Source organism: Camellia sinensis, chromosome 6 (genome assembly GCF_055761805.1).
Source record: "Camellia sinensis isolate YWXY chromosome 6, ASM5576180v1, whole genome shotgun sequence".
NCBI lineage: Eukaryota > Viridiplantae > Streptophyta > Magnoliopsida > Ericales > Theaceae > Camellia > Camellia sinensis.
Genome location: NC_138966.1, coordinates 174,011,570 through 174,036,643, shown reverse-complemented (window position 1 = coordinate 174,036,643; position 25,074 = coordinate 174,011,570). Strand labels below are relative to the sequence as shown.

The following is a 25,074-nucleotide window of genomic DNA, read 5'->3' as shown; positions in this document are numbered from 1 at the left end:
TGATAAACTAAATCTATGAGAATTTAAAAAGAAAGGTGGACATTTTTCTTATGATGAAATATTGCTTCTGTTTGCCATTTTTTTAAATTTATTTATCTATTGTAATTATTTCAACTGATAGCATTCCTGTTATACTTATTAAATGCTACTTGTTATTCTGTTACTACACATTATTCATTAATTGTGAGTATTATTATCGGGTAGGTATTTTTGGGTTGTAGTATCTTATTGAGCTCGTCGCTCATTGGCATTCCTGTTGCCCTGACGTTTTATGCCAAGTACTGAAGAAATCGAAGGGAACACCGAGGCCTTGCAAGGCGACATTCAACATTGGTTAGCTTAAAGAGTGCCCAAGTTCCATGAACTATTTTAAAATTTTCTAGTTTTCTTTTTATATTTGTGTTATTTTTATGTACTAAGACTAAGTTGTAATTTAAAAACTTTAAATTTCTGGGTTGTTAATTAATTGATGTTAGTAATATTGGTGGCAATATTGATTTTAAGTTCTAAATCTTATTTTGATGTTCTTAAATTTTGTGGTGTCACAACATGGTATCAGCGCTTAAATCTAGACACCCTTGAGACCTTAGGTAGACTTAAGCACATGTCTCTTACTACACTTCAATTAAAAACATTTTATGATCTAAGGCCTTACCAAAAGTATAATAGTGTCGTATTTCCTCTATAGGATGTCGAGCCCACCCCACAACGATGACTGGCTCTCAGATCCAGAACCCGAGCCAGAAGAGGAGCCATTACAAAGTGATCCAAAAATATGGGTAGAGGTTTCCAAGTCTGAACCAGAGGAAGAGGATTCGGAAGAAGAAGTAATGGAAGAGGTAAATGAGGAGGTTGACGTGGAAATAAACTTTGTGGAACCTTTAGCCGTCCTTCCCCCTGAAGAGTCTGAAGGAGAAGAGAGTGAGATAGAGTCGGACCCCATCTTCTCCATAGAATATACCTTCGAAGAAAATAAGACGAACTCGGGAAATGTGGCGTAGGAGGTGGCATTCCCAATTGGGCTTAGGGTGTATGTCAGGCTAGAACCAATAATACCTTGCGAGTGGAAGCATCGAATGAAGGATGACAAATACATGGGACCTGTAAGAGTTGTTCGGGAAATTGCTGGGGCCATGTACGAGGTCGATCCTTTACCAGCAACCTTGGCCGACAATTACACCAACCTCTTCCACTAGCGGGACATTTTCTTAGTAGCCCTACCGGCCGGAAAGATTATCCCTACGGATGGGACGGTGGACTTCCATGATCCACTTACTTACGAAGAGGTCCCCGTGAGGATTCTGAGCCAGAGCATGGGATTGGAAGGACCTAGGTTGTTAGACCGTTGGAGGTGCTACGGACTTTACGATGAGAGCTAGGAGTATGCCTGTCAAGTGCATCAACACTATCTGTGGCTCTTCAATTAAGAGGGATTGAACAAGGGTAGGCTAGGTTGCTTAACAATTTTGTTTCAATTTTATTATAAAGGCCTAGTCTTACAAATATTAGTAATGGGGTAAGAGAGTCCCCTCAGTTATGTAGTAGAATGAATTTTTTCTTTCTTTCTTTTATGAATGTACTGATATTTTATTATCATTAATGAAGTCCTAGTATTTAAAAGTTTGTGTGTTGGACTATTTTACTTGCATTTTATCTTTAAATAGAACATATATATGTATATAATAATAAATAAATAAATAAAGGGTGTAACAACAATATCCTTCGTCCAGAAAATAACAGGAAGAACTATGGCAAATGGATCCAATGATGACAATAACAACGACAACAACAACAACAGTGACATCATGAATTTCATTTGGGCAATTACTAATGAACTAAGAAACCAACTCAGGCGTGAAAACAATAAAGCATCATTAATAGCGAAATTTCAAAAACTCAGGCCCCAAAATTTTTTCAGAGAACCCAATCCCTACACGGCTGAGGCATGGATAAGGCAAGTGAAGAAAATATTGGAGACGCTGGAGATTCAGAACGAGTAGGACCAAGTGTCCCTCGCTTCATTTCTCTTCAATGGGGAGGTCAATTTTTTTGGGGAGGCCGATTTCTGGTCGACAATGATTAAGGAAAGTCATCAAGTGGCAGAACTATCTTGGAGACAGTTCAAGGAGTTGTTTATGGAAAGTACTTCCTAAACTCAATAAGGCAAGAAATGATCTAAGAATTTCTCTAATTGAAACAAAGGGGCATGACTGTGACACAGTATGCCAATCAATTTGAGGCCCTTTCTCTCCATGCCACAGCTATAGTGGCAAACGAAATAGACAAAGTAAGGCCCTTTGAGTGGGGACTTGATTCGAGAATCCTAGATAAGTTGGTTGCAGTGCAGTTACCTACTTATGCACAGGTAGTAGATAGGGCTCTTACTTTAGAAAAAGAGAAGATGTACACTACAAGAACCCAAGGTCAGCAGTCTAGAGCCAACCAGCAAAGAAGCGGAGGACCCTTAAAGAACAATAGGACCCCTGCCGCTTCGGTACCTTATGCTAGAGGGCCACAACAACAGCAAGGGTACAATCCTGAGCAGCGTAATAGAGAAGGGGCTAAAAGATGCTATGAGTGTGGCCAAGAAGGGCCCTTCAGGAACAACTGTCCTCAAAGGTCAGGCTACTACATCAATCAAGAAGGAGCCACTCAACAAAATAAATGCGCGCCAACTCAAGGAACACGAGCTGTGCAAAATTCCCAATCTGGCAGAGGTCAATCGCCAGCTAATCGGAATGTGGGACAATCAAGGACTCAACAACCAGGAGATGCCAATGCAAGGAAACCTTGGGTGCCAAATCAGGGTGCCACCAGGAGAGTCTTTGCACTCCAAGAAAGAGAAGACAATGGAAATCCTTCAGTGATTCAAGGTATACTCATCCTTATGAACTCTTGTGTACAAGTCTTGTTTGATTCTGGAGCATCACACTCTTTCATATTTGCTACATGTGTTACAACTTTGGGATTAGAGCCTGAATGATTAGAAACACCTATGAGTGTAGCATCATTGCTAGGAGGTCAAACTCGAGTAGATCTCATATGCAAATCATGTGAACTAGGAGTCTCCAATTTATGTTTAACTTGCAACCTACGAGTCATGGAAATGTCATACTTTGATGTTATCCTAGGAATGGACTGGTTATCAGCCCATAGAGCCACCATTGATTGCTATCGAAAGACGGTGACTGCTTACTCTCAAGATGGAACGTGATTCCAATTTAAGGGGGATAAACAAGATTCTTTATCATCGACACTTCGAAAATCAAAATGGCATGATCACCTGGCTGGGTGGCTAGCCAGCTTAGTTCTGGAAGATAAAGATCGTATGGAACTAGTGCTACCTCGTGTGGTGTGTGAATATGCTGATGTATTCCCAGAGGAATTACCAGGACTACCCCCAAAGCAAGAAATAGATTTTACCATTGAACTACAACCTGGTATATCATCGATCTCAATGGCACCACATCGTATGACACCAGCTGAATTGAGAGAGCTTAAGACATAGTTGTAAGAATTATTGGACAAGGAATTTATAAGGCCAAGCACGTTCCCGTGGGGAGCACCAGCCTTATTTGCTAAAAAGAAAAATGGGACACTTAGGTTGTGCATTGATTACCAACAACTCAATAGAGTGACCATTAAGAATTGGTATTCACTACCTAGGATTGATGACCTTTTCGATTAACTTAGAGGGGCAAAGTACGTCTCAAAGATAGACCTCAAGTCTGGGTATCACCAGTTACATGTTCAGGAAGAAGATATTCTTAAAACTGCATTTCGAACCCGTTATGGCCACTATGAATTCGTAGTGATGCCATTCGGCCTAACCAATGCACCAGGCGTGTTCATAAGCTTAATGAACAAAATATTCACGCCTTACTTAGATCAATTTGTGGTAGTTTTCATAGATGATATTTTGGTGTATTTCAAGTTGGAAGGAGACCATGAACAACACTTGAGAATAACACTTCAAACTTTGAGAGAGAACCAATTGTATGCTAAGGCTAGTAAATGTGAGCTCTGGATGGAGCAAGTAAAGTTTTTATGTCACGTGGTGTCTTAAAAGGGAATAACAGTAGACCCAACTAAAGTAGAAGCAGTGATAGAATGGAAGCAACCTATGAACACATTTGAGATTCGTAATTTCTTAGGATTGGTCGGTTGCTATCGAAGATTCATTCAAGACTTCTCAAAATTGGCCAAACCAATGACACAATTGACTCAAAAGGGGGTAAAGTTTGAATGGAACGAGTCTTGTGAAAATTCATTCCAAGAACTCAAGAAAAGATTGACGAGTGTCCCTATTCTCATAGTACCAGAGCGTGACGTTAGGCACAATGTGTATTGTGATGCTTCCAAAGAAGATCTGGGGTGCGTATTGATGCAAAATAGCAAGGTGGTGGCATATGGATCAAGGCAATTAAAGAACCATGATAAGAATTATCCCACTCATGACTTGGAGTTAGCAGCTATAGTTCACGCACTCAAAATTTGGAGACACTACCTGTATGGTGAAAAGTTTGAGATATTCACTGATCACAAAAGCTTGAAGTATTTGTTCACCCAAAGGGACCTGAACATGCGTCAGAGACTTGGATGGAGTATCTAGAGGATCATCAATTTACCCTTTCCTATCATCCCGGCAAGGCTAACGTGGTGGCAAATGCGCTAAGTCGCAAGAATAGAGGGATTGTTGCTAGTTTAGCACTTAGGGAATGGAGTATGGTTAAAACGCTCAATGAATTTGGAAGTACAAATTGAGGTTCACGATGAAAAGGCTTACATTGGTGCTTAGATTGCTACGACTAAAATTTTGAGCGAGATATTAGAATCACAAAAGTACGATTAGGAGGTAGCATTCATCAAGGTATGAATGGAATCTAATGAAACCATGCCTGGTTGGGAAATTCACACAGATGGGAGTTTGAGATATCAAGGTCGAATGTTCGTACCAAGCGACGACTTACTAAGGGAAAAGGTACTTAAGGAATGCCACCATTCAATATTCGTAGTACATCCAGGAGATACTAAGATGTACCAAGACTTAAAACGCTAATATTGGTGGGGCGGAATGAAAAGGGATGTAGCAAAGTTTGTGTCTTAGTGCTTTACATGTCAACAAGAAAAAGTTGAACACCAAAGGCCGGCAGGGACGTTTCAACATTTACTAATTCTAGAGTGGAAATGGGAACTCAAAACCATGGATTTCGTAACGGGTTTGCCTCGATCACCACAGGGACATGATAACGTGTGGGTAGTGGTGAATCGACTAACTAAGACAGACCGATTCTTACCTGTCGGGTCGTCAGATATGTTAGATTCACTTTGTAGACTCTTCATCAAAGAAGTGATCAGATTACACGGAGTACCAGTTAGTATCGTGTCTGATCGTGAACTTCGATTCACTTCACAATTTTGGCAGAGCTTGCAGAAAGTGATGGGAACGAACCTATGCTTTAGCACCACATTTCACCCACAAACAGATGGGCAAACTGAGAGGACAATACAAACCTTAGAGGATATGCTTTGAGCTTGCGTTATAGATTTTAATGGACGTTGGGAAAAACACTTACCTCTCGTTGAGTTTACTTACAACAATAGTTTCCAAGCCAGTATTGGAATGACACCCTACGAAGCACTTTATGGATGACCTTGTCGATCACCACTCTGTTGGACTGAAGTAGGAGAAGTAACCTTGTTAGGACCAGACTTGGTTCAAGAGACCACTGAGAAGATAAGACTAATCAGACAACAATTGATCATAGCCCAAAGTTGACAAAAGAGCTATGCAGATCAAAGGAGACGACCCTTAACGTATGAGGTAGAGGATCATGTTTTTCTCAAAGTTCGACCTCGTCGAGGTACTACACGATTTGGGAAGAAAGGAAAACTTGCACCTCGTTATGTGGGACCCTTTGAAATTCTGAGCAAGATAGGAGAGGTGGCATACCGTTTAGTACTACCACCACAGCTCGCAGCAGTGCACAATGTTTTTCACATCTCAATGTTATGAAAATATGAGCCACACCCTTTCCATGCTATCAACTAGGGAGAGATTGATCTCAATGAAGATGCAAGCTTTGAGGAAAGGCCTATAAAGATTATGGATCAACGAGAAAAAAACTTCAGAGGCAAAGTCATCCACTTGGTGCGAGTGTTGTGGCAACATCGAGGAATGGAGGAGTCTACTTGGAAAAGAGAAGATGCAATACGAGCCAACCACCCTTAGTTGTTTGAAGATAAAGGTACGCGTTAAAATTTCGAGGACGAAATTATTTAAGGGGGATAGGTTATAAGACCCTGAATTTTTGGACAACTAATTAGTTGCATAATAACAATATTAAGTCAATTAATAGTGATTATTAAATTATTAAATTGTAATAAGATCATAACTAATACCAATATTGAACTTCTTTAAATAAATTTATTTATCTTTATGTGATTAAATTTATGTATCTAAATACAGTTGTGGAAACTAAATGATTTAAACAAATAATAACTAAGTTAGTTAGAGGATAGTAGGAAGCAAAACATCTAGTGACTATGTTATATATATACATTGATTTTCATAATGTAAAAAAAAAATAAAAAAAAAATAAAAAAAAATCTGAAATCAGATTTTTGGGTAGAAGAATTCGACTACCCTATTTTCCTAAGAAAGGGGGCTGCTAGAAGCAAGCATGCCTTAACACTCTAAGCTTATGCATACCTTTACACTCTAAGCCTATGCTTATAGATAATAATTCCCAATCAAGAGGAAAAATAAAAATAAAAATAAAATAGGTCCTAAAACTCCTATAACTAAGAGCACTGTTCAGCCCTTCCATTACATATACCCAGCTGAGCAAAAAAAGAAAAATAGAGGAGAAAAAGAAAGGAAAAAGAGAGGAAGAGGAGAAGGTTGCTTGGTAGTTACCAATTCAAAACTAGTGTTGAGAATTGTTTGTAAAAGCTCTTGAGGTAGGAATACTCAACCTCTATCCTCTCTTAGATATGTTTTTTACTAAATCTATATATCAAAAATATGCAAGAGTATGCATTGTTAATACGGCTGAGAAAGTGGGCCGAGTTGGGTGACGCACCTTTGTTAGGCCCATAATTAGTTCGAGAAACGACTGAGAAAGTGGCCCTTATTCGTAAAAGATTGATTACGGCTCAGAGTCGCTAGAAAAGCTATGCCGACCATAGGAGGAGGCCCTTGTCATTTGAGGTGAGCGATCATGTCTTTTTGAAAATTTCACCTAGGCGGGGTTTGATGAGATTTGGGAAGAGTGGAAAGTTGTCCTTTCAGTTTATTGGCTCTTTTGAGATCCTTGAGCGGATTAGGGAAGTCGTCTACCGTTTGGGGTTACCGCCACAGTTTTTCGGGATTCATGACGTATTTCATATTAGTATGCTTCGGAAGTACGAATCGGATCCATCGCACGTGTTGGATTGGACTGACTTAGAGGTAGATGAGGATGCCTCGTATGAGGAGAGATCGGTGAGGGTCTTGAATAGATGGGACCAAGTCTTGCGAGGCAAGACAATTCCCTTAGTAAAGGTATTGTGGAAACATCACGGGGTCGAGGAAGCGACTTGGGAGCGTGAATTGGAAGTCCGAGAAAAATATCCGAACTTGTTTGTTGATATCTAAACATGAATTGGAATTTTAATTATGATGATGAAAGGTATAAACATTGTATACGTTTTGAATTATAAGAACATTGTATATGTTATAGGCATCTTGGAAACATGAGTTTATTATAAATATTGCGTATGTTTGAGAATATGGAATATCACATGTATTATATCACTTTGGGCGCATTGTATGTGCAATGTTAATTTCTTGAAAACTCGGATTCTGGTTAAGCATTGTAAATGTTTTGGGAAATTGCAAATTTCATTTTAATATGGGACTTGTGTATCGAGTCGATGAGAATGGATAACCGGAAAATAGGTCATGGTGATGGAATTAATTGATTATTATTGTTGGGATTGGTTTAGTCATGGCTTTAGAACTTACTTAAAATTTCGGGGACGAAATTTCCTAAGGTGGGGAGGTTGTAGCACCTGTATCCTTTAAAGCTCTTGGGAAGTGTATTTGAATCCTCTATTTTATTTAGAAATTTTTTGGAATTGTTGTATCTTGGTTTTGGAGGAGTATAAATCGATTTAAATATGTTGGGATTGTTCGCTCACACTTGTTTACGTTGAAAAGCTGTTTGGGAATTTAGAAATTCTATTTTAGGGTCGACACCAACCTTTCTAAGGGTCGACCCTTACCTGTTGGTGAAGTTTCTAGAAGTGTTACTGGAGTTTAGGGTCGACACCAGCCTTAGTAGTGTCGACACCTGCTTCTTGTTGCTGTCTACAAGGGTCGACACCAATCTAGGAAGGGCCGACCCTTGCTTGTTACTGAATCTGGAAATTGCTTGCTAAAATTTAGTTACGACCCTTCCTGTCCAAGGGTCGAAACCTTGTCTGTTGCACTCTTTGCTTTTCTGTCTAAAGGGTCAACACCTCTGCTGCAAGGGTCGACTCCTGCAGATCTTTTTTTAGATTTTAGTCCAGTTTAAGCCCTATTTTTTGGGGAATTTGACTTGATCTTTTGGATTGACTTTAGGACTTCTTTTTACTTTGACTTAGCACTATAAATAGGTCCATCACTTAACATTTTCTTTACTTTTTCTACTCGTCCTCCCTTTCCAAACCATGAGTCACTCTCTCCCTCTCCAAAATTACGTTTTGCTCAAAGATCTTTAGATCTACTCACTTGGAAGCATCTCCTCGCCTTGCTCCTTTGAGATTAAGTGTAGAGCTTGTCAAGGGCTTCGTTTTGATCGGGGCAAGTTGTTGTTTCGTCGCCGTCGACTTTTGGGCTCTTCTCCCTTCTCTCTCTTCTAAGTTTGAGGTAGGGATCTTTTCTACACTTTCATATGATATTTAGCTTAGTTATTTGTAACAATGATGTGATTTGGGGTGTTTAAGGCAAACCTAGGGTTTGGGCATAAAATGGAAAGAGGGGTTTTGGGGTGAAGGTGAAATAAATGCTCGAAGGGTTTGAAAATGATGTTGTATTGTGTATGATTTGAAGATTTTGGCACTTGGCTAATATTTGGAGGGAAATGGGGATTTTTCCTAATTGAATCAAATTATTATTTTGTATAAATAATGGAAATTGACATTGAAAATGTGAAATTGAAAGGGTATTGATATGAATAGTGGGATTGGTTATGTGTTACTCCATTCTTTGGTAGTTTCAAATAAACTATTTGTTATGAGACTTTATATCCGTTTAGAAATAATTGTATTGAGCTATTAGTGGAGGATAGCTATGATTGTTGTAGAAATTGCATGCAGATTAGGTGAATTGAAACTAATCGTTTGTGCTTGTCATTGAATATAACTATATTTATATACATTGTATATGTATGGTTATTTGGGAGTGGAAAGAGGATGCACTCCATTGTTTGAGTTTGTGTTTAAATACATTACATATGTATGAATGATTGTTTGAGAGGAGAAAAGGGATGGATTCCATTATAATTAAGTTGGCCAGAGTGTCCTGGGTGAAAATCCCGAAATTATACATGGGTGCTTAGCCCGCAGCCGAAATATCTGTAAAATGGTAATTGTAGTGCTTATATAGCCTACGTTTACATGGGTTCCGTTTGACGGCTACCTGCGGACGAAATATCTATGAAAAAATACATGGGTCCCGTTTGACGGTTGCCCGCGGACGAAATATCCATGAAAGAAAAGTTTGAAGTGCTTACATGTTGTTAATGTGGTTCTAGAACTAACGAGTTCTAATCTCATTTGGGTTGTTGAAAAATGATGAAATTGGCTTCTGTAATTAAATGAAATGAAGGGAAATAGCTTAATAATTGAGTTTGGAAATTTAAGACTATACAAAAACGTGGATGTCTTTATCTTTGACGTTGTATATGCATAATGTACTTATAACTTTGCTAAATTCCATATACTGTGTTAGATGGTTTCTACTGGGCAGTGACTCACCCTATTTGGGAATAACATTTTCAAGTAATGATGGCATGCCTTCACCAAGGCAATAACGTCGGAGAAACTTTTGGAAGTAAGGACTTCTCGTTTTGATTGTATATTTTTTGTAAAGCCAAGGGCTTAAGATGTAATGAGTGAAGCTCACTTTCGATTGTAACCAAGATATGTCTTGGAAAGATGTAAGCCCATAGGGCATTTAATTTGTTGTTATTAATTTACATTACATGCTGTAGATTTAGAATGAACGTTTATGAATGTATAATGCATGTTATTCCTTTTGTAATACGAATTCTGTTATGTGAAGGTGTACCAATTATGTTATATTCATTTCTTTTATGAGTTAGGTTATTTGTATTATTTTGAGGGTGTCACAAGTACGTACGTAACCCTGGTGCGTGGGCATCATTGGCAGTTACAGCAAATAACATTTGAATATTTGACCAAGGGAGAGTCAGAATTGTCTGTGGCCATTACCTAGCGGTTGAGTGGAAATAGTGCTCCACGGGGAGTTACTTAAACTTATCTGATAAACTAAATCTATGAGAATTTAAAAGAAATGTGGACATTTTCCTTATAATGAAATACTGCTTCCGTTTGTCATTTTATTTATTTATTTATATCTATTATTATTATTATTTCAATTGATAGCATTCTTGTTATGCTTATTAAATGATACTTGTTATTCTGTTACTACACATTTTTCATTAATTGTGAGTATTATTATCAGGGTGGATATTTTCAGGTTGTAGTATCTTATTGAGCTCGTCGCTCATTGGCATTCCCGTTGCCTTGGCGTTTTATGCCAGGTACCAAAGAAACCAAAGGGAACACCGAGGCCTTGTAAAGCGACATTCAACCTTGGTTAGCTTGAAGAGTGCCCAAGTTCCATGAACTATTTTCTAAATTTTCTAGTTTTTTTTTTTTTATTTGTGTTATTTTTATGTACTAAGACTAAGTTGTAAATTAAGAACTTTAAATTTTTGGGTTGTTAATTAATGGATGTTAGTAATATTGGTGGCAATATTGGTTTTAAGTTCTAAATCTTATTATGATATCTTTAAATTTTGGGGCGTCACAGGCACACTACCCAAACCGCCCTTCTGGCACACAATCCAAGCTGGCCCTTTTAGTACACAATCCAAGCCGTTCTCTGGCGCACTCAGTTATCTGTTGCCATCATCGTTCACCACCACGTCATAAGTTATGTGTGTGCCACGCTTGTTGGTTCAATATCTAGTTCTCTACATCGGTCTGGCATGACTCCTTTAAACTGTCCCGACAATGATTTTGGTTAGCTCTTACATCGGTCCGGCATGACCCATTTAAACTGTCCCGACATTGATTCCGGTTAACCAATCTCTACAACGATCCGATATTACCCCATAAACTGTCCCGACATTGATTCCAGTTAGCTCTTATATCGGTCCGGCATGAACCTTTAAACTGTCCTGGCATTAAGTCCAGTCAGTTCCTACAATGGTCCAACACGACTATAAACTGTCTCTCAGCATTAATTCCAGTCAGTTTTTATATCGGTCTAGCACAACCTTAAATTGTTCTGGCATTAGTTTTAGTCTGTTCCTACAATAGTCCGACACGATTATAAACTGTCTCCCGGCTTTAGTTCCGGCCTCTTATTTATTTCAAGTGCCCTTGTGCTATCGTTCGGATTTTGCAATCTATTTTCCTTTTATTTTATTTAGTTTTATTGCATGTTTTAGTTTCTCTCTCCAAACTCAAGATGTTTATCCTCCTTGAGTTTAAGAGGAGATGTTAATGTATATGTGGTATATATTCCTACATATATTAGGTATTGATTTTCTAAATATATTAGATATTGTCATAGTTAGGTCTCTTATAGGATACTCTTTCTCATAATTAGATTTTTAGTAGGATACTCTTTCTCAGCCTATATATACAGACCTTCTATTCAATACAATTTATTCAATACAATACAATACATATTATTTTCTCTCTCTCTACTATTCTAACCATAAATAAATAATAAATTTTATAAATATTAATCTTTATAATTATATATATATTTTTTTATGAATCTATAATAAATTTATGAATACTACCAGTCTATGGTGATTTTCCTACGATTTTAATAAAATACCATAATCATGATTTGTAGAAACAATTGTAACAAAGTAACAATGTATAGATATCAACTTACTCCACTTTTTGCCTATTCTATGGATTAATAATAGTGGCATGGAAAAAAAAGGTTGGATGAAGTAAATGGCATAATGCTAGGCTAGGCTGCACTCCACAGAAGTAAATGGAATCACTCATTTCTTGGATCCTCCAAAGGGTCACATTCATCCCATGACATATATTCAAAATTCAAACTCTTAAATATTGTGATGTACTTTGATCAATACTTCAAATTACTTCAATTCCTGCCTCTCACAAGATCAGATTCCTTCCCTCCTCCCTCTCCAACTCTTTTACCTAGAGAATATTTCTTCTACTATCTAGTTATTTTAATGAAACATTTTGTTCTCATTCTCTGCAAATATACATAATTGATATTTTAAATAGTTTCAACCTTCAACTTTCATCATTTCTAGAAAAAATATTATTTTAATTATGTAAAATATTATTTTAGTTATGTATTAACACATACGTACACTGTACACTTGCACCTCTTTCTTGTATTGAGAAAAAGATATCCCCCTCATCTCTGCACATCAAAAAAGTTAGACACGGGTAGGCCATTCAGAAGGAAGGAAAGTAAAACCCCAAACATAACCCTCCCAAAACAAAAACAAAAACAAAAACAAAAAAAACCAGTTTTGAGAGTGAAGAAAGCAACCATCCAAGAATCAAACACAAACCCTTTAATCTTTCCTCATTTTTATCCCAAACTCAACTCTCAAAACCCCCAAAATCTGTCCAGAACAATCCATGATTTGATCCATCAACACCGCCCAACTCCACCCAAATGGGTTCACCCACAAAACTCTATTCCCTCCTCTCTCTTCTTCTGCTTCTCTTTGCCAATCTTGATCACACCCCAATCCCACCAGCTGAAGCTGCCCCTGCTTACACCACTTTGGTGTACAAGGGCTGTGCAAAGCAGGCTCTCTCAGATCCAACCGGGGTTTACTCGCAAGCCCTCTCATCCCTTTTTGGGTCTCTGATTTCACAGTCCTCCAAGGCCAATTTCTTCAAGACCACCACTGGTAGTGGCCAAACCACCATCTCTGGTCTCTTCCAGTGCAGAGGTGACCTAAGTAATGTTGACTGCTACAACTGTGTGAGCAAGCTACCAATACTCATTGACAAGCTCTGTGGTCAGCCCACTGCTGCTAGAGTCCAACTCTTGGGTTGCTACATGCTCTATGAAGTTGCTGGCTTTGCCCAAATCTCTGGTTTGGATATGATTTACAAGACTTGCAGTGGGAAAAATGATGGGGGTAGTGGGTTTGAACAGATGAGAGACACAGCTTTGTCAGCTTTGGGGAATGGGATGAGCAATGGGTTCTACACTACAAGCTACCAGTCTGTGTATGTGTTGGGGCAATGTGAGGGTGATTTGGGAACTTCAGATTGCGCTAATTGTGTGAAGAGTGCTGTTCAGAGATCTCAGGCTGAGTGTGGAAGCTCTATTTCAGCTCAAGTCTATCTTGATAAGTGCTTTATTAGCTATAGTTATTACCCTAATGGGGTCCCCAGGAGATCATCATCATCAGCTGATTCCTTTTCTTCTCCATCAGGTAAAGTGAGAAATTATTTTGAAGTTTCTCCTTTCTTTATTTAATTACTTTGAAACCTTTAGTTAGATTTGTAGAATTTTCAATCTGAAAAAGGGTTTTGCCCAACTTTGATTATTGCTTTCTCTCTCTCTCTCTCTCTCTCTCTCCTCTTTTAACTTTTTTTCTTATGGGGAGAAAGGGATATCATTGCATTGACAATAGTAATGTTTAATTCATGTAGGGTCAGGGCAAAACACAGGGAAGACAGTGGCTATTATATTAGGAGGTGCAGTAGGAGTGGGGTTTGTAGTAATTTGTTTGATGTTTGCAAGAAATTTATTGAAGAAACATGATGGTAAGTATATTTTTTTTGGTAAACAAAGCATAACAATTTATTAAGATAAAATAGTTCCGGGTTATTGAGCCCCTACAACATCAGCAGATGGTTTACAATGAAGGGGGGGTGCAACTGGGAAAATTTGTAAACCAGTAGTACAATAACCATGATTAGCTATAATATCGGCACATTTGTTGGCTTTCCGGAAGATATGACTAAGGCTGTGTTTAGACGAGAGATTTTAGAAGAAATTTAGGGAAAAAAAAAATTAGGTAAAATATAAATGAAATATATTTATATTTAATTAAATTATATATATATATATATATATTTTTTTTAAAATTTTTCAACCAAACATAACATAAGAGTTTAAACTCCCACTTTGTCCATGAGACACCTTTAATCAGAAATGATGATGATTGTTAGCCTCATTTGAAATTAATTGCTTCATCAATTGAGAGTCAGCTTCTATACCCAGGTTGGATAAAAATTGCCTGGGAGCATTAAAAATGAAGTACTAGGGAATCTCTGGCCCTCTTGATGTGAATGTGATGGCTGAGTCTAACTTTTTTTTTTTTTTTTTTTTTTGGGTGAAATTTCCAACTTATTAGAGCTTATTAGTGCTCTGTTTCTTAGAACGCCGCATCAGCTCTGTGAAAAATTTCTTTGCTCCTGATTGTTGGAAGGGTTCAATACACAATAAGGCAGCTCTTTTCATGATTTTTATTTGTGTTGTACTATTATTATATTGTATTAAATGAATGCGAGCAAGGATCTTTTATTTTTAAATAATTCTACTTTTTGTCCTAATTCCGTCATAATTATTAGATATGTCTTAAAATTTTTATATAATTTAATAATTATGAATGAATTGAAACAGAAAAATAAAATTATTTAAGAACAAAGGGTCCTTGCACTCTAAATGTGTATATATGTATGTTATATGTCCTTGTCTAATGAGTGGTCTTGTGGTTGGAATTTGTGCTTGTGCAGATTTTTGAGAGGAGAAGATGGCTAACCACCAAAGTTGTTTTTAGAGCTGGATTTTTTCTTATATTTTTTATTTCCATATGTGAGATGGGTTTTTGTGGTGGAGATTGATGGAGGGATTTGGGAAATTTTTGTAATAGGGAAAAAAAATGGAGGGATTGCAAATCTATTAGAAAGAAGTGAAAATAGTTAAAAAATATAAAGGTTCAAGTAAAGAACTTGCTCTACTTGCACTAAGCACAGATCCACTTGCATCTTTATATTTTTATAATTATTTTTACTTATTTTCAATTATTTATAATTTTACCCAAAAAAAAAAAAAAAAAAAAAATTGGAGCGCATGAAAGTAAGAATGACTTTCACAAAGTTACAAGAAGGATGTAAGAATGAATGTTTGTCAATTTGAAATGGTGAAAAAGCTGAGGAAGGGGTCTTGGCCCTTTTTACAAAAATTGCCATGTGGTTATTTGTCTTTTTTCCTTGTCCAGAATGATGCTTCTTTGTTTTCTTCCCAAATTTTATGCTTTTTGAGGAAATAGTACTAGTCTAGTCTCTATGTGTTTATTTGTGTGCCTCTCTGTTTTCTCAAGATTCACAGTGACAATTGCATAACATTCACTGAAGGTCTAAAATTACAACAATTTGAGACTATCTTCAAAGGCCTTGTCAGTGGACTGTCTTAAAATTAATGCATCTACTTAGAATAACATGCATGCTCATGAAAGAGGGCTTTTTTTTTGTGAAAGTGTCACTTTTGCTTTCCAACCAAGTGAAATATTATTATTATTATTTTTTTTATGGGTATATCTGAGTTATGACAAAACTTAAACCCTTTCTAGGGAGGTCTAGGGCTTTCAAAATACTTGTGAAAAGAAATAAATAAAAAAAATCAAAATTATTAAATGTATTTGTTTTGTTTTATCAATGCCAACTCATATTTGCTATACATGTGCTATTTGTTTGGATTGTGGTGTCGGCTATACAATCTCAGTCAGGAATGGCATTGATTTTCCAAACTGTTATTGATCTCATCTTTTGGCAGTTTCTATGCATCAATATTATCCTCATAGGCCTCTAACTTGACTTCATCATTTTATGTTGGGTCATTTGAAAATATGAATAAAAAATTAAAAGGCAACTTTTAACTCATTTTAAATTATATCATCTTTCGTATAAAAAAAAAAAAAAGTTAAAAAAAATTAATTTTTAACTATCTTTTCAAAATACCAGCTGATTGTACAAAGGTGTGAGCATTATTGGTAGAGTGATGAGATAAGTTTTAAGTGTTGTGCTCATCATTTTGTTTTAATTGGATCACTTTATGTTGATTTGGACCTTGGATCTTAAAAAAGAAAAGAAAACAGAAAGGAAAATACTTAAAAAAGGAAAGAAGGAAAAAAAAAGTAAAAGAAGTTTTTACTAGTTTTCGTTAGATTACGAAAATGTGAAAATTTGTAGGCATTTGTCCAAAAATAAAAACATACAAATTGTTTTGGTTGCTCATAAAACATAAATATATTTTTAATTTTGAAACATGATGTGGAATAGATAGTGTTGACAATTTTCCTATGACAAAACTTGGTTGTTTTAATTCTGAGTTTTGCTTCCATTTTTTTTTTTTTAAAAAAAGAAAGAAGTCAAAAACCCACAAAAGCTCTTTTTAAAGTAAAGAAAATAATGAATATTAATACAAAAAAGCCAAAAATAACATCTGATTTCAAAAGCTGTTCCTAAAATGGTTAGAAACTCTCAATAAAACAAACTAATAAAAATAAATCCTATATTTGCTTTTGTATTTGTTTGTTTCAACATTCGATTTTCGAAACATCTAATGACATGAGATCACGCAATCATATTTGTCTCTTCCAACTTAATTATTCATTAAAGGAATTTTTATTGATAAATTTCATTTAGAAGTGTTATAATTTAAAAAGTTTATGAAGAAATTTTTTAACCAACTTAATCTTATATATTTATACTTTTATTTCATAAAGTCATTTTTTTAATTTATACTATTTTCTTAAACTCTTATGCCCTTATATTTAATACTGATATTTAATGTTGGGGGAAGGGAGAAGGGAAAAGACCAAGGCATAAGGAAATTTTACACATAAATTAAAAAATATTAATGTTATTATTTTATATTATTATATAATGTGAATATACTTTTAATTGACAACACATTAAAAATAATGTAAACATTCTCTCTCATCTGATGTGAACGTGCACAATACTTTTTAAAAAAATTCTCTCTCATCTAATATAGTGATGTAAACATTCACAACATGTGAACCTTGTTATTCTTAATTAACAATACATTAAAAATAACGTTCATTATATTTTTAATTGATAACACATTTTTATTCACAACATGTAGTGATGTGAACGTTTACAACATGTGAACATTCTCTCTCATCTAATGTAACAATGTAAACGTTCACATTTGTATGTTTTAGTACAAATATTCACATAACATAATTAACAACACAATAATAAAAATCATTATAATCTCTTTTAAATTAAAATATATATTTTATTTTATTTTATTTATCTTTATCTCCATTCCTTTTCGATGGTTTTACTCTTACTAAAGAAATTATATCAAATTCATAGGGTTTTATTGTATGTTTATTAAACTTGAGGGATAATAGTGTAAATTACAATTCACTTTGAAAGATGCTCAAGTTGACAAAATGCATGTGATGTGATACTGAGCAATCAACCAGAATGACCCCCAAAAAAGCTTTTCCATCCAATACATGTTTGCCACGTGTCAAATAATACTGATTCGTGTCATTGATTCACACACAGAACTAGATATACAGTTCACGCGGAAAATGCTTCCGTGCTTCACAGTTGTATTCCTTATCAGGATCAGCCTATCCATGATTGGTCAACCGATATGCCATTTTTTTGGACAGAATCAGATGTGGTTTCCGTTTTCCAGCTCTCATCGTCTAATTAATTTTGACTTCTTCAGTTGTTTTCTTTTTATTTTTCTTCTTTGTTTTTTGTTTTTTCCACCCTCAACTTTTACTTTTTTTAAATAAATGAAATAACTAATAATGGTGCTTTTGCATTAAACGGATGTTTCTATTTACAGTATTTTTTATTCTCTTACATCAATTTAAGATTTTAAATTTTTTATTTTACAACGCTACATTTGATTCTTATTTTATACCTATCTAAGATTTTAGAAAATGCGGTGGCAAATCTAGGGGAGTGTGGGAAAGGAACGGCTGAGCATTGTGACAATAGGGATTGTGAGGGAGAGGGGCTTCAAGAGGAGGCCAACGATCTTCGAGAATGGATGGAAATGGGGAAGGGGTGCCAGTGAGATTGGGGTGGCCATAGAATGAGAAAGGGATTATTGGGATCTATGGGATGAGAGTGTTTTGTGCGGCTGTAGCAGAGTTGGTGTTCTTATTTTTCTGTTTACCTATTTTTGCTAGAAAGGAAAGACAAGAAAAACAGAGTTGCTGAGAGAGAGTTGGGAACAGGGAAATCAAAAAGAAAATGGGTTTGCTTCGAGGGAAACCCAATCCTCCAAATATCACAGAAATGTGGAATAAAATTCTAGATGCTTATTTCCAACTGAGATCAGTATAATAAATAGGAATAAAATGAACCACTCTACTAAAGTTCAGCAGCCAATATCACACTAAAATAGGAACAAACCCACTATCTCACTACACTTGAAACAACCCAACAAAATAGGAACAACTTAATATGAAATTTAAATTCTCCTAATGTCAAGTAAAGACTAATTCAACTAATTTATTACAACTAAATTCCTGCTCCAATGGAAACATAACATTCCTTCCTCCTAGACAACACCCTTGTCCTCAAGGGTAGCTTCAGGAAATCATAAATGAAGCTCAGCCAGATTTTTCCATGTGGCGTTAGAAGGTGACAATCTTTGCCAGTGAACCAAAACTTCTTCTCTGTTTTTTTTCTCTCTTTGATCAAGGATGGCTTGAGGCAAAGGGACAATTGTTTTACCCTTTTCAAGAATTATAGAAAAAGAATCTAAGGCTGCATTTGGTTAGCTTCTCCAAACATATTTCCACCCCTTGTTTTGAGTTTCTTGTTTGTTTAGAGTTTTTAAAAATTAATTCCACACCCACTTTTGAAAACTCTTTCCAATGTGGAAAAATTTGGACTAACCAATCGTTCTCTCGAACATCCGGCCAGTTGACCGGAACGGTGCTACCTTTCTTTTCTTTTTCTTTTTTTTTTTATACAATTGGCTCCTATTATTTTTTATATTTTAAATAAATAAAAAATCATAATTTTTAATTTTTTTTATGATTTTGAATAAAATTTTGAACTGTGTTTGGTTATGAGTTGTAAGTTTTGTATCAAATATCATATATCACATCAAAAATTCCAAACTCAACTCAAAACTCCTAACCAAACAAATTTTCTACGCTCAAATCATAATTTTAAAACTCACAAACTCAAAATACAACACTATTCTCAAATTATAATTCCAAAACTCTTCCAAACACCACCCAAAGTTTCCACAATCATCCCCACCTTCTTTTTCAGCAAAGAGATATGGAACGTCGGATGAAGCCTTGTGTTTTTTTGGTAGTTTGCACTTGTGTGCCACTGGTCCTATTTTATCAAGAATTTCAAACGGTCCATAATATTTGGGTGACAGCTTAAGATTTCTTCGAAGGGCTAAGTACACTTTCCTACATGGTTGCAAGTTGAGATATACAAAATCTCCAACATTGAAATTTCTATAAGTTCTGTGAACATCATAAAACTTCTTCATTCACTATTGAGCCTCATTCAATCGGTCTCGTAACTCCTTGATAACTCGAAAACTCATAGAACTTATTCTTTCGCTGTTGTCATCATAGAAATTTCTATCTCGCAACTCTTGATCCACAGCCTCTGCTTGTGAAGTGCCTGGAACATATGATAGAAGTGTGGGTGGAGGTTTGCCAAACACGATCTCATAAAGGGTTCTCTTGGTAGTAGAATGTGTGCTAGTGTTATAACAGTACTCAGTCCAAGGAATCAAGCGAACCCACTCTTTCAGCCTACGACTTGTGAAACAACGAAGATATATCTCGACTGTTCGATTGACCACTTCGATTTGCCCGTCAGTTTGTGGGTGATAAGAAGAACTAAAATTGAAGTTGGTTTCTTACGAGTTAAAAAACTCTCTCCAAAAAATGCTAGTGAATGTGGCATCTCTATCACATACGATGCTTTTAGGCATGCCATACAATTTAAAGATTGTTGAAAAAAAACCTGAGCTATTGAGGTAGCAGAATACAGATGAGAGAGAGGAATAAAGTGTGCCAATTTGGAAAGCCGATCAACTGCCACAAAAATAACACACTTTCCCTTTGAATTAGGAAGACCTTCCACAAAGTCCATTGATATATCTGTCCATACTTGCGTAGGAATTGTTATAAGAATCCAGCAAGCTTGAGATTCTCTCTCTTGTGCCTTTGGCAAGTTTCACAACTCTTGATATACTCGTGCAAAAAATTTCTCATGCCTTGCCAATAAAAAACAGACCTTATTCTTTGCAAAGTCTTGTGATACCCTGCATAAGTACTGGAATGTATCTCCTTAACCATAAGAGGAATCAAAGCAGGATCAACTGCTAAATAAATCTTATTCTTGAAGTAAAGGATACCTTCTTTGTAGTCCCATGGCCCGATAACTTCTCCTTGTTTGCATAGCTTAACTAATCGTTGCAAGCTAGGGCGGTTACCGACCTCTTCTTTTATTGACTCCATACATGTAGGGATCGACGCCGACAAAGCAAATAATTGGCCTGCCTCGTCTCTACGTGAGAGTGTATCAGCCACACAATTCTCATTCCCTTTTTATATTCAATGGAGAAGTCAAACCCTATCAATTTCACCAACCACTTCTCTTGTGCTGCAGTGGTGATCTTTTGTTCCCATAAATGCTTGAGACTACGTTGATCTATTCAAACAACGAACTTCCTTCCCAATAAATATGGCCACCACTTTTGCACTGCAAGAAGTAGTGCCAACATCTCTTTTTCATAGGTCGATAAAAGTAAAATTTTACCTTGCAAAGCACGGTTGAAAAATGTAATACGTCTCTTGTTTTGCATGAGAACCCCTTTAATACCAGATCCCGATGCATCACATTCGACTATAAACGGATGGTTGAAATCTGGAAGGGCCAACACTGGTGCTCAGGCCATTGCTTTCTTTAGTTCTTCGAAGGATTCTTCTGCCATGGAATTCCATTCAAGCACCATTTTTTTAACATCTGAGTTAGGGGTCTAGCAATCCTGCGGTAGTGTTCAATAAACTTACTGTAATACCCAATCAATCCAAGGAAACCCCTTAATGCCTTAACCGTTTTTGGCTTAGGCCATTCTTGCATAGCAATAATTTTTTCAAGGTCCGCCATAACACCTTCAGTGGTTATTACATGGCCCAAGTATTTGACTTCCTATAGAGCAAATATGCATTTCTCTTTTTTCACAAACAACTGGTAGTCTTCAAAGTATTTAAAGTAATATCAAGATGCTTCATATGCTCATCACATGATTTATTGTAAATTAGAATATCATCAAAAAATACAAGGATGAACTTACGGAGGTGGATCTTGAATATCTCATTCATCAAAGATTGAAAGGTAGAGGGGGTGTTGGTAAAGCCCGAAGGGCATTACAAGGAACTCATAATGTCCTTAATGTGTTCAAAATGCTGTCTTAGTGATGTCTTCAGGATACACGCTTATTTGGTGGTAACCAGATCGTAGATCCAACTTGGTAAAAAAATTTGCTCCATGGAGTTCATCTAACAATTCATCGATGATTGGTATAGGGAATTTATCTTTAATGGTAATCTGGTTCAAGCCTCTGTAATCAACACAGAGCCTCCAAGACCTATCATGTTTCTTTACTAACAATATTAGGAAAGAGTAAGGACTTTGACTCAGTCGGATCACCCTAGAGTTTAGCATATCAACCACCAATTTTTCAATCTCATTTTTTTTTTGATAATGAAGGCATCTATATGGTCTCATGCTGATTGCTTCACTTCCTTGCTTCAAGGGAATTTTGTGATCATGGGTCCTAGGATGAGGCTATCCATAGGGCTCCTTGAACACATCCTGATAAAGCTCAAAATTTGCTGCAACTTTAGTGTATTTAATTCCAAAGCCAAGTGTGTTGAGAGATTACCTTGCGTGGTCTGCACTAAGAGAGAACAAATCTGCAACAGAGCTCCTGTCTTCTTTTTTCTGAATTCCTTAGTGATTTCCTTCTCACTCACGACCTTGTTTTCTAGAGCAGCTAAGCCAGTAAACACCACCTTTTTTCTCTCATGACAAAACTTTATTTGCAGCTTAGAGAAATCCCAGATAATAGGCCCCAACGTACTCAACCATTGGGCACCAAGAACAGCATCACACCCTTCTAATCAAGGTTCTGAAAAACGGTTGCGGTCGCCGTAATGGTAGTGGTGACGCGATTGCAGTTACGGGGTGCAAAGGTCGTAGTGTAATGGTTGCGGTAATCAGAACCGTGAATTTTTTTATTTTTCGCACAATTTGAAAAAACTTACCGATACGCATATTTTTTTTCCATGATCATATTTATTGGGTTAAAAATAAATATTGATCAATTTTTGTAAATTTTTAAGTATGACCCAATATATTTCATATTTTTAAATCACTATAAACTGAGTTTTTTACATTTTATTTTAATAATTAATGACTTTATATTTTACAAAAAACCAATCACTAACTATTATATATAAGATAAATAATGACAAAAGTAAGAGAATAAATAAGAGTCTAAATATATATATATATATATATACATACATATTTTAACCAAGCCAAATAGATAATGACCACTTATTATTATTATTATTTTCAAACAATATATAGATAAACACACACAAACAAAATAGTTTAGTGATAGCAGCTGAATAGAATAGCATAAGTCTTATAGTTTCAACAAATCAATAACATATTCTTCATCTTCCCTCTTCTCTCTCTCTCTCTCTCTCTCTTTCTCTTGCTTCTCTATTTTCTCTCTTTATCTTCCCTCTTCTCTCTATCCCTCTTCCCCCATTTTCAGCTTTTTTTTGTATGTTTTTTCGAAAGAAACAGTTTGGAACTGTTACGTAACGGTGCGTAACAGGCCGTTACGGCCGTTATGGCACCGTTACGACCGCTACGGCAGCCGCTACGGCCGACACACTTGTGAATCTCAATCACACTGCAAAAGCGGCCGTAACGGGTGGCAGTAACCGCCAAAACTGTTACGTAACGGTGTTACGTAACGGTTGCGGCCGCTTTTTAAAACCTTACTTCTAATGGAAGCAAGAAGTAATCTGCTGTAATACGAAGTCCTTGAATAATTGTGCAAATTCCCTTACAACGGCCATAACTGCAAATCTTTTCTACGTTAGCAACGACAACTTCAAATCTTCCCGCCGAGTTAGGTGAAACACCAAGCTTACGGGCAACCTTACTATTCAAAAAATTATGAGTACTTCTTGAATCAATCAAAAGTGTTATTTGATGTTGGCCAATCCGACCTTGCACCTTCATGGTTTGTGGAGCTCGTGCACCATAGATGGCATGAAACGAAATTCCTGGAGTTTCTTCATTTTCCTTAAGTTATATCACCACTATGTCTACATCATCATCCTCCTCGTCTGACCAACTCCCTTCAATGAGAAATAATTTTTTACACCGATGTCCTAGGTTGAACTTTTCATTACAATTGAAACATAAACCTTTACTTCTTTTGTCATGGAGTTCAGCGGGACTAAGTCTTTTGATAGGCAAGGGACTTGAGTTAAGAATTGAAAAATGATTAGGAATTGTTTTGCGCACCTCTAGTTGAACAATCCGACGATTGGAGTACCAACGCGCCTCATATAGCCTTCTTGCTAATCCAATAGCAGCAAAGAGTGTGGCAGGTCGACTAGCTTGGACATCAACCTTGATACTTTCCTTCAACCGCTTATGAAACAACCAACCTGATGCGATGGTGTCAACCTCCCTACTCGAACCAGCAACTTCTCAAACTGGGTTTGGTATTCTCTTATCGAACCAATTTGTTATAACTTTGTTAAATCACCAAAAGGGTCTTGAAACTGGGTAGGCCCATATCTGCTAAGTAGACCTTGTTTAAAGTATTCCCACGAAATAATAGGAGTCTCTTCTTTCAACAATTGGTACCAAAGTTGGGCGTCATCTTCAAGGTTGAAGGATGCTAGTGGCACTCTATCAGCTTTAAGCGTTTGATGAAAATCAAAAAATTGTTCAGCCCGGCAAACCCAACTCATCGGATCCTCGATTCCATTGAAGCGTGGAAAATCAAGCTTCACCATCTTGGGCAAATATTGAGGAGCAGAGTTGCTACGTACTTTGCGGTTGGTTCCTCCACTTCCAAGGGTTCGTCCTCCAACACTTTGATTTAGGTTGTGAGAACTTTCCCCAAGGTCACGAACTTGGTTGGTTGTGATGTGGTCCAACCTGGTATTCATGGCTTCAAACATCTCTTGCATCTCTATCATCATTCTTTCCTGCCCAGTTGCTAAAGAGTTGACATCAGTCTCCAATTGCCGCAACCGCTGCTCCTCCATGCCTGGCTCTGATACCAAGCTGTTATGTGCGACTGTAGCAAAGCTGGTGTTCTTGTTTTTCTGTTTATCTATTTTTGCTAGAAAGGAAAGACAATAAAAACAGAGTTGCTGGAAGAGAGTTGGGAACCAGAAAATCAAAAAGAAAATGGGTTTACTTCGATGGAAACCCAATCCTCCAATATCACACAAGTGTGGAATAAAATTCTGGATGCTTATCTCCAACTAAGATCAGTACAATAAATATGAATAAAGTGAACCACTCTGCTAAAGTTTGGCGGCCAATATCACACTAAAATAGGAACAAACCCACTATCTCACTACACTTGGAACAACCCAACAAAATAGGAACAACCTAACAGAAGATCCGGTAAACATGAATATGAAATTTAAGTAGCATTTGGTAGAATTTTAAAATTAT

General features: G+C 36.5%; 1 protein-coding gene across 2 annotated transcripts; it reads left to right on the top strand.

Moving 5' to 3' along the window:
• Window positions 1–12,371: 12,371 nt before the first annotated feature.
• Window positions 12,372–15,491, top strand: LOC145793038 (plasmodesmata-located protein 2-like). Of its 2 annotated transcripts, XM_082875426.1 has the most exons (3): window positions 12,372–13,733; window positions 13,954–14,067; window positions 15,043–15,491. In XM_082875426.1, exons 1-3 carry the CDS (start codon window positions 12,959–12,961, stop codon window positions 15,048–15,050), a joined length of 897 nt encoding a protein of 298 aa, XP_082731552.1. In that variant the 5' UTR covers window positions 12,372–12,958; the 3' UTR covers window positions 15,051–15,491. The 2 variants fall into 2 exon arrangements, with proteins under 2 accessions (XP_082731552.1, XP_082731553.1); XM_082875427.1 differs by lacking the exon at window positions 13,954–14,067 and having other exon boundaries at window positions 12,382–13,733.
• The last annotated feature ends 9,583 nt before the right edge of the window (window positions 15,492–25,074 follow it).

Bases quoted from the DNA above. Each gene is read 5' to 3' on its own strand.
- LOC145793038 (XM_082875426.1), top strand. From the start codon at position 12,959: ATGGGTTCACCCACAAAACTCTATTCCCTCCTCTCTCTTCTTCTGCTT. The intron at 13,734-13,953 runs GTAAAGTGAGAA...TAATTCATGTAG, and splicing joins TTCCTTTTCTTCTCCATCAG to GGTCAGGGCAAAACACAGGG.